The 13,423-nt window shown below is 58.7% G+C and overlaps 4 protein-coding genes across 4 annotated transcripts; all 4 read right to left on the bottom strand.

The window, feature by feature from the left end:
- Positions 1-213: 213 nt before the first annotated feature.
- JKF63_02933 (uncharacterized protein) lies at positions 214-2,394 on the bottom strand (the record flags this gene model as incomplete). The annotated part of the gene is made up of 1 exon (XM_067898957.1): positions 214-2,394. The coding sequence occupies one exon, from the start codon at positions 2,392-2,394 to the stop codon at positions 214-216; it is 2,181 nt and encodes a 726-aa protein (XP_067755401.1).
- Positions 2,395-3,031: 637 nt separating this feature from the next.
- Positions 3,032-3,988, bottom strand: JKF63_02932 (uncharacterized protein; the record flags this gene model as incomplete). The annotated part of the gene is made up of 1 exon (XM_067898956.1): positions 3,032-3,988. One exon carries the CDS (start codon positions 3,986-3,988, stop codon positions 3,032-3,034), a length of 957 nt encoding a protein of 318 aa, XP_067755400.1.
- A 779-nt stretch (positions 3,989-4,767) lies between these two features.
- JKF63_02931 (uncharacterized protein) lies at positions 4,768-6,363 on the bottom strand (the record flags this gene model as incomplete). Its single annotated transcript, XM_067898955.1, has 1 exon — positions 4,768-6,363. The coding sequence occupies one exon, from the start codon at positions 6,361-6,363 to the stop codon at positions 4,768-4,770; it is 1,596 nt and encodes a 531-aa protein (XP_067755399.1).
- A 978-nt stretch (positions 6,364-7,341) lies between these two features.
- JKF63_02930 (uncharacterized protein) lies at positions 7,342-11,928 on the bottom strand (the record flags this gene model as incomplete). The annotated part of the gene is made up of 1 exon (XM_067898954.1): positions 7,342-11,928. One exon carries the CDS (start codon positions 11,926-11,928, stop codon positions 7,342-7,344), a length of 4,587 nt encoding a protein of 1,528 aa, XP_067755398.1.
- Between the last annotated feature and the right edge of the window lie 1,495 nt (positions 11,929-13,423).

The raw sequence follows: 13,423 nt of genomic DNA, 5'->3' as shown, positions 1-13,423 counted from the left end.
ACCTGAGCGAGAAGGTGTAGGCCGCGTGGAAAGGGGGACAAATCGGAGTCACGTCCATTAACGCAGTTTTTGTTGGCGAGGGAAAAATAAAGGCATACACTATCAATCGACGCAACTGTGGTGTTTAGACATACGCGCGCGGGCGCACACACACACACACACATGCACCAACAGCCCTCCAGGATAAAATCATAGTCGACCTGTCTGTGCTTATCACTCCCCAGTCGTAGACAGGCGCGTCAAGGTATCCTCGTAGAGGCTCTGCAGCAAAAAACCCTCCGAAAGCACATCTTGCATGTCGCTGAGGGACAGCTGCTCAGTGGGCGGTGCCTGCAAGAACTTCATGGCGCCTATATAGTCCTCGCGAAAGGTCATTATCTGCGGGCCCCAGCGGAGCAGCAGCGCTGCGCATACATACACATGCGTAACGCTCCACCGCCGCTCCTCGTCGGAGAGATAGGCATCGAGCAGCCGCAGCGACTGTGTTTCGGTCAGCTCGCGCATCAGCAAACAGTTCATCCACTGGAAGGAGAACTGCTCTAAATTGATCTGCATTACGTTCCTCAAACAGTGGTAAAGAGGCGGGTCCGCGGCCTGCACGACCGCCGCGAGGTGACGCATCATTGCGGTGATCCCAGCATGACTGCTTGTATAGTTGTCTTGCATAGTGTTCAGCAAATATGATGTCATCCAGTACACATCCGCCTCCACCTCGTTGATCCACTGCGTGACCGGTACTGCCGAAAGAGACCACATCTCGTCAAACATATCCATGGTGTAGGCGTGCAACTCTGTGATCGATCGAGTCGGGCAGAAGCGGTAGCCCAGAACAACACCCATAAACGGGACGACAAGATCGTTCATCCCCTGCACGTAGCCACAGGCTGGGTGGCGCAGCGACCAGATGAACAGAATGCGCTCAACGGAGGCCTGCACCCGGGGGTGAAGAAGGTAGCAGTGACCGCCCGACATTCGAGGGATGTCCTTGCGAATCTGTTTTAGTGTCTGCAACTCTGCTGAACCGAGCATCGTGCTAGCACTGACCTGATGCCCTGTCGTCGCGCCCACACAGTCATCAACAGCAAGGAGCGCTGGCGGTGCATCGGCATTTGGCAACCCAAGTGTTGAGAACGCAGGGCGTGACGACGCGGCGCTTGGAGGAGGTGACGGAGGACACCACTCTGCAGTACCCGTGGGCCCCGCCGCAGCGGGGGCGCGTAACGAGGATCCGAGTGGGGTTGACAGAGCGCCCCGAGGACAGTCCTCTGTCGGGAAATCCGCTGGCTGCTGCTGCAGCAAATGTGACGGTGTCTGCGCGCCACTCACCCCTGTGCTTTGCTGCAACGACAAGCGGGCATCCTCGGTGGAAGCCAAAGTGCGTTGCGGTCCGGGTAGGCTATGCGGAAACAGCTGCGGCGGCGAACTGACAGCCCCCTTTGTCACCGTGGCGGTGGTGCCGCCCGTTGTCGACGACGTACCACGGAAGAGCCTCAGTGAGCTGCCGAGTGATGTCGTCATCATTTCTGTCAGTGAGGCCTCCATCGGGGTTCCCCCACGCTGGGACGCGAAAGCGGTGTGCTCAAGTGACTTGAGGGTTGAGCGATGTACAGCGGTGTCGACACCGCTGTCCACCATGGCACACACCGCGTCCCAGTCGACGACGCCGTAGATGCTATGGATGTACGCGGCGTACTCGATGCGGCGCCTCGACAGGGTCGACTGGCGCGCTGCCGACTGGGGCGTCCAGCAGCCGGTGAGAAACATCCACGCCTCGTACCGAAGGGCAACCGGACAACCCTGCCAACTCAGCTTCCGCAGCAGCGCTACATCCACTGAGTCTGCACGCAGTGCCTCCTGGAAACGCTGCGCATGCTCGCTACACCCAGCGGCAGTGACGGTAGCGGTGGCCATGAGAGGGGGCGGGACTATGTTCCCGGGAGCGCACTGCCAATCCGTACTGAGAGTCGCAGTGGAACATGTCGGGGCTGGCTCGCTCGATTTGCTGTAGTGTGAAGCACCGCCCCACATCTGTGAAGCCGGCGCTGTGGAGGTTGACTTCTGCGTGGATGAAGTGGAGGATGACCGAAAGACCACAGATGAGGCGTTACCCACTTTGAAGGAGCGAGAGCCGCAGCCTCCGACCATACAGCTATAGGCAGAGGCGCCACCGCCATCGCCGCTGGTGGCACTGCGGGCGACGCTACCCGATCGCAGCACTCGACTGTTTGTGCTGCACCGGTATGGTCTCATGACAGCCTTGTACTGTGCGCTGCCCGTAGCAGCTCCGCTACCAGGTGACGACCCGAGCCCGCCATCTGGGCCTTCACCGGAGCGCGCAGAGGTGCTGTCGCCTGTCGGGGAGCCTAAGATACGCTCCAGAAAAGCAGCGTACATGTGTTAGGGGCAACTAACAAGACGACGGCATGCCTGCCCGAGAGTGCGGGCTGAGAAAGAGGTAGGTCTAGCCACTCCAAATATTTTTCTTCTCCAGGCGCGAAGGTGCAAGGTGCTTGAAGCAAGGAAAAGAGAGGGGGGCGACCGTACGGTAGTCGTCGTACGACTTGGCCCCAAAGAAACACCACAACGTGCAATCGTGTGTCGTTGGCGGGAGGGGGGAGGGGGGGGGGGGGAATGGCTGCAAGAACGCGGTTAATGAGGAAAGAGGGAGGAAGGGAGGAAGGAAGATCGGTGGAAGCTCCTCGACTCACTCACGATCAAACAGTGGGGAACGAGGACAGGAAAGAGAATATCAATGATGGATGGGGCCAACAGGGGCAGACCATTGACTACTACACTGGAAGAGAGAGGCCCTCAGATTGAGCAAAGAGGTCCATGACAGCAAGTGTCGCCTCCTTTCTCGCACACCCTCTCACACGCCTAGCCATCGGGCGCAGAAAGCCGCGCAGAGAATGTCCTCGTCGCGCTCCTTCGCTTCTGAATCGGATCTTCAGCGTGCAGATGATTTACTTGGTTTGATCATCGCATTTCTTATCATAGATGCACAGACCATCGTGTGCCATCTTTACATGGCTTATCGTCGCCGCCTCTTGCCCAAGAGTGCAGATACACGCACGTCATCTAGCATCTGCATACGGTTTTTCGGGCGGCTCGGTGCTATCTTTTCGTCAACTGGTGTCGCCATTTGGAGAGGCGAGCGCTGAGGAGGCGCAGCAGCCGGTGAAAGCCGGGGCGACTGCTCGGCACGAGCTTTGGCACCGCCGTCGCTGCCGCTGGCATGGCTCTTACTGCTGGCCGACTGCAGCACATGCGATGCGGTGTTTTGAGATGAGCACGCTGCTGCTAATGAAAAGTCCACACGCCCAGCAAGAGGAGCCTCTACGGGATCCTCAGAATCACGTCTGTCGCCCTTCTTCTTCACTGTCTCCACATCGGATGCGCCATTCAGGTGGAGTAAAGCAAATCCGTGGCGGTGGGGCTGGCCGGAGGTGAAGCGCTCCTTTTTGGGATCCTCGGGTTTGCACCGCCTTATCTTCTCGCGGACCGCACGCGGCACGACACGCTGCAGTGCAGATTTGTCGCGCGAGTCGACGGCGAACATGTTTTCCTGGGTCACATTGCTCCTAACAGATACTACCCCGGCAGCTGTTGTGATGTCTTCGTCTCCCCCGAGTGTGCCACGGCCGTAGATGAGCTCTGCCTGTTCCTGCTGCGTTCGCTTTTCTTTGCCAGACAACCCGTTGGCCCCTACGCCGGCACGAGTCCACGGACGCCCACCAAAGTCACATTCGGTGGCGTCACCATCCGCGTGCCGCCCTGCGGATGAAGACGACATCAGTCCATCCATATCTGCTACGGCGACTTTGCCGCTGCTGCGCGACAAGTCCTCGCAAACTCGCCTCTCAGCGAGCTGCGCATAACTGGTGCTGATGTTAAATGGGCAGCGCAGATAACCACCTTTGTGCGACCGTAGCGGGTTCTGATGCGGATTGTGACTTCCCTGCCGCTGTGCCGCAAAGCTACTCGGCATGATTATGCGAGAGAAGTGTTGCTGGTGTGCGTGTGTGTGTGTGTGGGGGGCTGTCGGTGAGAGGGATAAAAACGACAGATCCGATGAGAGCCAGTAATGAAAACGCTGATCAAGGTTACCGCTGATGTGTGATGCTGCTAGTGAACCCTTGGATCCGGTGGCCCTGCAACTACGTTGTGTCTTGTCTTCAATTGCCTTTTCTGTGAACAATGCACAGGCGGTGTGGTCCTTTTGGGAGTGAGGCCAGACTTTGGCTGTTCGGCTACGCCAACACAGCAGGCAAGTGAACAAGTGTCAGACATGTCAATGAAAAGCAAAAGTGCGAGATGGTAAACGTGAGAGACCTGAGTACAGGAAAAAAGAGGGGGGGGCAGAAGACGAGCAAAGCGCACCCCCTATATGCGCAACCCAGATCGCGCAAATACTCGCCAGCGACTACTCGCGGCACAAGACCTGCTCCATTTTTGACGAGGTCACACGCACACCCTCGCAGTTGAACACCACCACCGTGCTCTTTGTGTGTGTGCGTGTGTGTGTGTGTCATGTATCTTTTCATGCTGTTCTGTTCCATTTCTCGGGAAATATTTGCCATGCTTTTAAGTCCAACGAGCGCGGGGCGGGAGGGAGGGGGGGATACACTTCTGTGACGTAGCTACAGAGCTGCTCTGACGCGGACCTCTCTGCCACCCCTCCTCTTCCCTCTCCCTCATACCTCAGCCCGGAGAGAGACCACTTCGTGAACTGTGCGGATAAGCGTGTCGCCCGAAGAATTGCAGTGCTCAAAAAACCTCTCGCGCCTTGAGTCTAACGAGTTCATCAACCATACACTGCAGTGAAATGGGATTCCCCTCAGAAGCGCGCCACATCGCATGCACACCACGCACAGTTCGGTCCAACAGTATCACAGCGTTGGCCCAACCCTCTAGGCCTCCGAAAATATGTGTCGAGTACACGACCGTAACACCCCGCTGCACGCTCTCTTCGTAAAGGAACTGCAGAAGGTTGTGGCGCTGATCAACGTCCAGGTCAGCGGTCGCCTCATCCAGCAGTACAATGGGCTTGGCATCCAACAAGTGTAAGAGCAGCTGCACCCGCTTCTGTTCGCCAGCACTGATGCGCCGCACATCCCAGTCCATGTTCACGGAAAGCAGCTCACGCAGGTGCTCTGCACGGGATGTGCGGAGCTGCAGCATATCGCGCACATGCACCTCTCCTCCAGGCACAGTGGCCCACCAATCACCGCCGTAGCTGACAAGACCGTTCAGCAGCATGTCGTCGTAGCACCGCTTACCGAGCACAGTAAGGGAGCCCTGGCGGTTGTTAAAAAATTGCTTCCCGCCCAGCATGTTCAGCAGGGTGGACTTGCCTGCACCGTTGCAGCCGCACAACAGCACTCGCTCACCGCGAAACACCTGGAACGACAGGTGCTGGAAGACATCCATGTAGGCCAGATCTACACAGCTTATGACGACTTCCTTTGGCGTATGGACATCTTCCTCTGGTGGCCAGTACGTGACCCACACGTCGTCAGTCGTGGAGGACGGGGGGGAAGGGGGGGAAGGGGCGATGGCAGATATCGTTGTGGGCAATGTCGTTTTGGGTGGTGAAGCGTCCACAAACCTCCCATACGATGTTGACAGCGCCGCCGTGGCATCGCCAGTGCCAACACAGCGGCCGCGTTTGCTCATAAACTGATATGCGTACATCTCCAGGGGCACAGTGAGGTCTGCTACCGCTTTGAAGTCCACCACGCGACCCTCCTCCATGAATAGCAGGTGGGTAGCCCAGTTTCGGATCCGGTCGAGTATGTGGGTCGCATACACACAGCACCCGCCCCTTTCCTCGCACTCCTGTCGTATCAGTTCCAGTACCTGACCCCTCTCTGCGACGTCGATGTCGGTGCTGCACTCGTCGAGAAGGTACACGGTAGCGGGGTGGAGCATGCCATGGAGAACTTGAACCCGCCTCTTTTCCCCTGAGCTCATCTTGTCCATGAAGCGGGAGAGGCGCAGATGCAGCCCGTCAGCAAAGCGCATCTTGCGCTCTGGATCTGGTGCCGGTGACGTCACGCGATCAACGGTGTTGCCAAAGACCGCCTCGGAGGGCCAGGGAGCACCAATCATGCAAATGTGCGGGGTCATACTGGTGTCGTCGAAGGGGTCCCGACCAAGCGCGCAAACATGACCGGACTGTGGTTTTCTCTGACCTGCAAGCACAGAGAGCAGCGTCGACTTGCCGCTACCATTGTGCCCAATTATGACAATGCGATCACCGCTATGGGCCGTAACGCTTACCTGCATCAGTGCCGCGGTAGGTGCACCGGGATAATGAAAGGAAACACTCTGGGCAACCAGTACTGCTGCCTCCTGTGTCATTTTTTGATGGATTGTCGCCTGCCTGTGCTGATGTGGTGCCCCCATGCTACACGCACCGGTGCATTCTCACCGAAGAGCTCGAGAACAAAAAAAAACGAAAAAATAGAAAAAGTGGGTTCCAGTCGCATACGCGCACACACACACACACGCACACACACACACACACGAAAACAGATATTTTTTGCCGAACACACATGAATCTCTTCTCAGCCGACACACATTGATGATTGAGTCGAGAAGTTGTGCTTTTTGCTTGCTTAAAGTGCTTTGGCGTGGGTGGGGGGTGGGGGAGAGAGGGGGCTACCCTCCGCCCTTTCTTCCCTTCCTCTTGTATGTTCATGCGAATGGTGGACAGCGGAGACGCTTCAAAACTCCCCCTCCCCCATCCCAGCTGACAGGGTCCTCCCTTTGCAGTGGAAGAGGGAGGAAGCACAGGGAACGCGGTCAGAGGTAGAACTAAAATGCAATAAAACATGGAGATCACATCACGAAAGTCGTGACCTCAGCCCAACGAGCGCATACATGCGCGCACACACACACACACGCGCGCGCGCGATTGTGCGCACGCACACGTCTGCCGAGATTATGAAGGGGGCATCCAAAACCATGTGAAGAGCAATCCGAAACATTTTGCAGTCGACATAAGACAGTATTAGCTTACCGCAGGTGCACCCCAATGACAGTTGCACCTTCCATCGCCCTGAATCAGCGTCACCGCGGCCCCCCCCTCCCTCCGATAAAAAGTGTATCACGGATGCACTCTTTACTACTGTTGCTGAGCGGATCGTCACTCCCGCCTTTGCCATCAATGAGCTCGTCAGTGGTGAGCGCTGCCAGCACTGCAGAGTTTGATGCGAACTCGATGTCCGAGACCATCACAATGGTTTTCCTTGTTAACAATGCGGCTGTGTAAAGGCCTCCACCAAAGCCTGACGCAGAGAGGGAATGATTGGCGGTGTCGCACACCGCCCGCAGTCATCACTCCCCTTTGTCCCTCTCCCTCTGCTCCTCCTCCAACAAGTAAACATGCTTCCATACGCCAGGGGAGATCACGTACACGGGTGTGTTGAAGTCCAGTGAGCTGCCTGGTACGGTGGCCCATCGACGAGCAAGGTGAACGCGGGTCTGGTGGACCACCTCCCCGGAACGGGGGTCAACGTGCATGGAAACGAATGTGGGCTCGTACAGCTGCAATGTCACACGGCACCGACACTCACCGTGTGAGAAGGCCGATGATGAAGCACCTCCGTTTGCGTAGCAGTCTTGTTGCAGCAGGGGCAACGGCGGCGCGTCCGCCTGCACGTCGGCGACTTGACCCAACACAATCGTCGTCGTCGGGATTGCTAGAGGAGGGAAGTGGCAAAGTGGTAGGCCACTTTGAGGCGGCGACGGAGGAGATGGTGGTGAAGGCGCGGGAAGAGCAAAGTAGTAGTCCTCGCCAATAGCGATGTCAGGATGAAGGGTGCACCGAGAAGACTCCGCAGGATCCGTTGTATCCGTCGGCGCCATCGCAATCGCTGCGGTAACACTTGCAGGTCTCGGTATGACATCCTCCTCTGCCTCGACGGTGACTCCCGCCTCAGCGGTGATTCGGGGCCCATCTGAATTAGTCCGCCCCTCCACGTGAGGTGGAGCAGGCGAGGAGGGGAAGGGGGAGTCACCTTTGAGGGGAGTTGTCGGCGCCCCCTCCTGGGTGACAGCCACACCCATCGCCTCAACAGCGTCACCGAGACCCTCGTCCGCGGTGCCGCCGCTCCCTCTTGGGATTGGGTCGGGCGACACTGCACTACCGTCGCAGCCCCCCTCCCTGCAGTCCGCCAACTGGAGTACCAACTCTGATTGTACTGCGCCTGCGTCAGGACGGCTTGCGCGGCCGTGCACATTCCGAGGAACCGATGCGGAAGCCATTTTTCTATCACGTACGCCATCTGAGCTGCTCGACTCCTTCTCCGCGTCCATCGCAAGATTCAACAAGGGGGGCAATAAAGCAGAAGAAGATGATTGTACACAATATGGTGTGGATAGCGTCTTGGAGCCGCCTGCATGGCCTTCGTTTGGTGGATTTGTGGAGGTGACCGTCGCCCATATTGACGCCAGCGACGGCGGTGGGGGCAGCACCACCTCCGCTGCCGAGTTTGGGTTGCAGCAATGGCGGTAGTGCTGTTCAATGCCGTTGGCCAGCCACGACGCCTTCAGTACAGGAACGCTGCCCAAACGATCCAAGTCCAACGGCACAGTCGCATCAGCAGGTACATAAACGAAGTCCGGCGACCGCTCCGCGCGCGGTGGCTTAACCGGCGGCGGCCGTGAAAGGGATTCGGGTCGGCAAAGCGGCAGTGTGCTGCCGAGACCGCGCCTAGCCAGCGCATCCCCGGCAGGCACTGAAAAGTGACCTCTGTCCTGCGAGAAGCTCTGGCAACCCGTGTGAGGGGGTGACAAAGGTGCAGGCTCCGCTGTCACAGTGGCCCCGGCAGCGTTGAGCCACATCTCCATCCAGTCATCTCGCACGACAAAGGCTACGTCTTTTGCACTAAGCCAGCGGTCCTGCACTGCGAGTGGTGTGAAGCGCAGTGGGAGCGGCGGCGGCGGCGGCGGCGGCGGTGAGTCCCTTGAAGAAGCAAGGGCCCGAGGGGTCGTCGGCTTCGTGCCCAACGTCTCTGGGGAGCCGCCGGCTAAGCGCTCAACTTGGTCCCCTGGCGTGGGCATCGCTACGTGCGCAGTGCCAGGCGCGATGCTCCACAGCCATGAGGCATGAATGGCTGATACACCCAATGCATGTGCCAAGCACACCTCAGATAGACCATCGTGCGGCTGATCCAGCTTCTCGGACCCTTCCGCGCAACTGCTTACAACCGCGCTTGCTGAGGAGACAAGGAAAATAAGATACTTCGGTGCCGAACGCTGCGCGAGAGAGCCGACGATACCAGCAGACGACGCACAGAGGCGAGGCAACGAGACGCGCCCAACTGTCTTCCTTTTTCCGCCCCCCCTGGAACTCGCAACTGTCATCCTTGCGCTGTGCGCTAGCGATGGAGCGGCTCTGTGACGCTGATCCGCCGCCAGCGAAGTTGTATGGCGTGCGAAGGGGGTTGCGTTCACCTCGCCCTTGTCCCCGATCTGGGCGGCCAAGTTGTCCGCCTGCGTTATTGAATCCACCACAACGGCTCCGGCGCTGACCAAAAAGTGCAATATGCGTTCAAGCTCTATTCCTCGCTGTAACTCTGTTGCCGGGCCCGCGCGATAGCGGAACGGTAAGGCTGGGATAGGCGGCGATGCAGTGGGGGCTTCGCCCTGGAGGAGTTCGCGCCGCGCTGTCTCTGAGAGGAAAATGCAAAGGGACGAAGGGTGCACTTCGCCTGGCGGCAGACGTAGTGCCGCAGACGTGGATGAAACCGGAGAGCGCGACAGCGATCGGGCACCGGCAGCGTGGGCAGAGGACGCAATGCTGTTTCCGAGATCCAAGCAAACGTCACCGTCCGCATGCAAAGTATTTGCAGAACGTCCAGCTGCCCCTTGCGTATGACCGAGACTCGGTGCACGCAATGAAACAACCCTCTCAGAGCCATCTAATTGGTCGCCCATGGATATCCTCAGCAGCGGTGATGTTTTTCTGCGTGCAGCGGGGGAGCAGATGTGTCGCGGCCCCGGCTCCCGTCGACTATCCTCGGCGTCCTCCTCCTCCATCAGTGCCACGAGTTGGGTGGCCGTAAGCACATCCCGCTCGCGGTCCGTCGAAGCCGGTTTATCTGCTGAGGCTGCGCTCGCGTTGTTACCCTGCCGTGCTGACTCGGCACCCACACCATTCGATGCAGTGCCGCCAGGCAGTGGTCGCACTTCACGAGGTCGCATGTGGAAGAGTGCGTCATCTTCTTCCCGCTGAATCTGCACAAAGCCGTTCCGCGGGGCTTCCCTGATCACTGCCGGGAACCAATGTCCTCCCCAGCGACCCTCGACCCGCGTGCCCACCGCAAAATATCGCAGGTCCACAGCGGCGCTGGTGAGTGCGGACGTGTCACCCGCCGCAGACTGCTTCACCAAGCGAGGAGGCGAGCGAGACGGAGAATTGGGTGCGGCAGGGGGGTCACCGCCTTTTTTGAAAGGGCTGCTCCTCGAGCGCGTTGGCGAGTGATGCACACGCGCCTCCTCACCAGCAGGATCCTTCGCCCTCAGGGAGGATCCACCCTTGAACTGGGGTGGTGTTCTCAGGAATGGATCGACCGGCACCGTCTCCTGCTGGGGAAGAGGGAGAAGTGGTGCAACCAGAACAGGAGTAGCCTCACCCTCAAGCTGTAAGTTTGTGGTGCCACGACTGGGGGTTACTGCCCCGGTGTCCACCACGCCAGCCAGCATGGCGCTTGCGCTCTCCTTCCACAGCCCATCGTCCAGCGTAGACGGGAGAGAGCTAGGAAGGAAAGACGGTGATACCGGGGTCGGAGATACCTGCAACGGCGCCTGGTGCGCTCGCGCCACTGAGGCAGCGGCGTCAGGCGGGGGCTGTGACGCAGACATACTTCTATTGCGTCTGATATCGTTCTTCTTGCTGCAACCGAACGCGAGGTGGGGAAGAGCAAGGCAGGGCTTAGACATGAACGTCGTGGAGGCGCTTGAGTCACCCACTACCGTGACCCTCTCGTCATGTCGAGACGGCCCAGTTGCGGGCTCTGTTGCTCTTGTACGTGCCTCGATGTCATCCTCTGCTACACCTTCGGCATTGTGCGTGACTTGCTGCAGAGTAATCGTGGCCTGCTTTACTGGAGAAGATGCAAACCCTTCACCGAGCAGTGCCTCCTCTGCGGCTGCAGTCCACGGTGTGGCTCCGTTCCGCCAAGAAAACTCTGCCGCGTTTGCGTTGGCAGAGTGCGGTGTGCTTTGGGCTGTCGAGGAAAACAGTACCGGTGCCGGTTCGCGTTCATCGCCGTTCGCGGCACTGCCAAGAACATCAAGAGGGCTGCCCCCGCCATCGTCGGGAAGAAGCGACAAGTCTTGCACCGCGAGGGTTTCGGCAAACGTTGCAGATCCGCCCGCTGTGCCCAATGTGCGGCCCTCGAGCAGTGGAGTGACGCTGCACCCGCTCAAGTTGACAAACGCAGGCTTTGAAGACGGCGTGGTGCACGCGGTGGGCGTTTGCCGCCTCGTCGCTTCGTCCGCCCTCTCACCCTCGTGGCCGAGGACAGCTTTAGCACCGCCGGCTCTGTCGCATCCCATACCAAGCGGCTCGCCTAGAAGAGCGTTGTCACCACTCTCTGTTCGAGCGCGTCCCAATTGTGACATACAGTCGTCTCGGTCACCGCGAGGATCTATATAGCGTTGCAGCGCTTGCGGGTGAGAGGTTGTGATCGAGGCGTTCTCTGAGAGATCCCCAAGGACATGTGCTTCCTCCTGTGGACAAACCAGCGGCCGCGGGTCCCCAGACGCTGCATCGCGGGAGTTAGTCCGCCACACTTCCTTCCCTTCACCCTCTTCCACCTCGTCTTCTTCGGCGAAGAGAGCTTTGCTGTCTGCTGTGGAAGAGGCAGTGTAGTGCTGATGTGGGTCCTGCGGCACCACCGCGTCGCTGAACCTCATGGGAGATACAACAGCCCCCCCGACGGTGACCCTCGCGCTCGCCGATGACATGGAGGCGTGCACCTCAGCGCAATGGTGGTCCTGCACCTCACCGACATGAGACGCCGCATCAGGACTCGCAATTAAGTTATAGATGGCGGCACAGGGGTGTATGCCCGCGTCGTCTCGGCTGGCGCCACCGCCTTTGAATGCACCACCTTCAGCCGCCGTTGAGGGAGAAGAGAGAAACGAGGACGCCACGGAAGACGAAGAGGAGAGCTCTGTGAACTCTGGTGGTGTTTCGCTGGTGTGCGGCACTGCACTGACGCTTTTCGCTCCATAGCTGCTGTTGTGGGCCGCTACCAAACCGCTGCCCTCACCGGCCTCAACGTCGCCACAGCTGTCGGCAACATTCTCCTCCACTTCAACGGAGGTCGAGCAGGAGGTAGCAGATGACGATCGGGGTCGTTTGCAGACAGCTGTGGAAGCTCGACGATCGCCCGATCTCCGGCTTGCGGCAACTGCACTTCTTGACCCTGCCTTTCTCCTTGGATTCTTACCACCGCGGACTGGAGGTGTAGCGCTCCTTCGACCAAAACAACCGTGTGAGGTGGCGTGGGGCGTGTCCCTCCTTTGAGCCGTTACAGGAGAAGCCGCTGCGGGCCCCGATTGCCCACCTTTGGTGGTGGTCCCGGTAGTGTTGGAGGTTACTTCACTCGTACGAGAAACAGTTCCATGGTGGCCACTACCCCACGGGGGGTGAAGACGAGAGACGAGGTGGTGTGGGCGGCGTGCAAACGCAACCGCTGACGACGGAAGTGCACCGCTCACGGAGAGCCTCTTCGTGTCGTCGTTTTTGTTAGACACTGAAGCTTGACCTCGCCTCGGTGGCATAAGCTATTGGATGGGAGGGAGCAACGGAGGCCTCCCGGAATAAATTCACTGCTGGGAGTGGGAAGAGCGCCGCTGACGTCGGCGCGGAAACACAACGGCGCATACACGTCTGCTTCTATGAGTTGTGCGTGTGTGTGTGTATGGAGCTGTGGAAGTGCTAAAAAGAGGGGGGGGGGGTGCAGAGGAGAAAGGCAGAAGTCGTCGTCAAAGACGGATAAAAGCACATATTTTGTCTACAACCACACACACACACACCACACACACACACAGACCGTTGCGTCTTCGCCTCAACGATAAAATTAATCACCGTCGCATAAGCAAAGGAGGGGCCCATGGAGGCACATAGGCAGCATTCCCTCAGCCTTCTGCGCACGGATACAAGAGGAAAGTGGGTGGATGTTCTGTTTTTTTCTTAGGGGGGAGGAGGAGGATCTGGAGGTAGCCTCTGTTTTTATAGCAGACCGCGGAAAGAGCAGGCGCACGGAGATGCACATGTCTGTCTAACACATGCGAGAGCAGAAAATCAAACGCTATGTTTGTTGAAGCGGGAAAAAAAAAGGGAGCCGGTGTATTCGAGAGAGCAGGAGAGAGGGGAGAGGGGAACTGGGGAGCAAGGCACGCA

This window comes from Porcisia hertigi, chromosome 30, assembly GCF_017918235.1.
Source record: "Porcisia hertigi strain C119 chromosome 30, whole genome shotgun sequence".
NCBI classification, from domain to species: domain Eukaryota; phylum Euglenozoa; class Kinetoplastea; order Trypanosomatida; family Trypanosomatidae; genus Porcisia; species Porcisia hertigi.
Note: the sequence above shows the minus strand (reverse complement) of the source record. Positions and strands in the feature narration are given on the sequence as shown.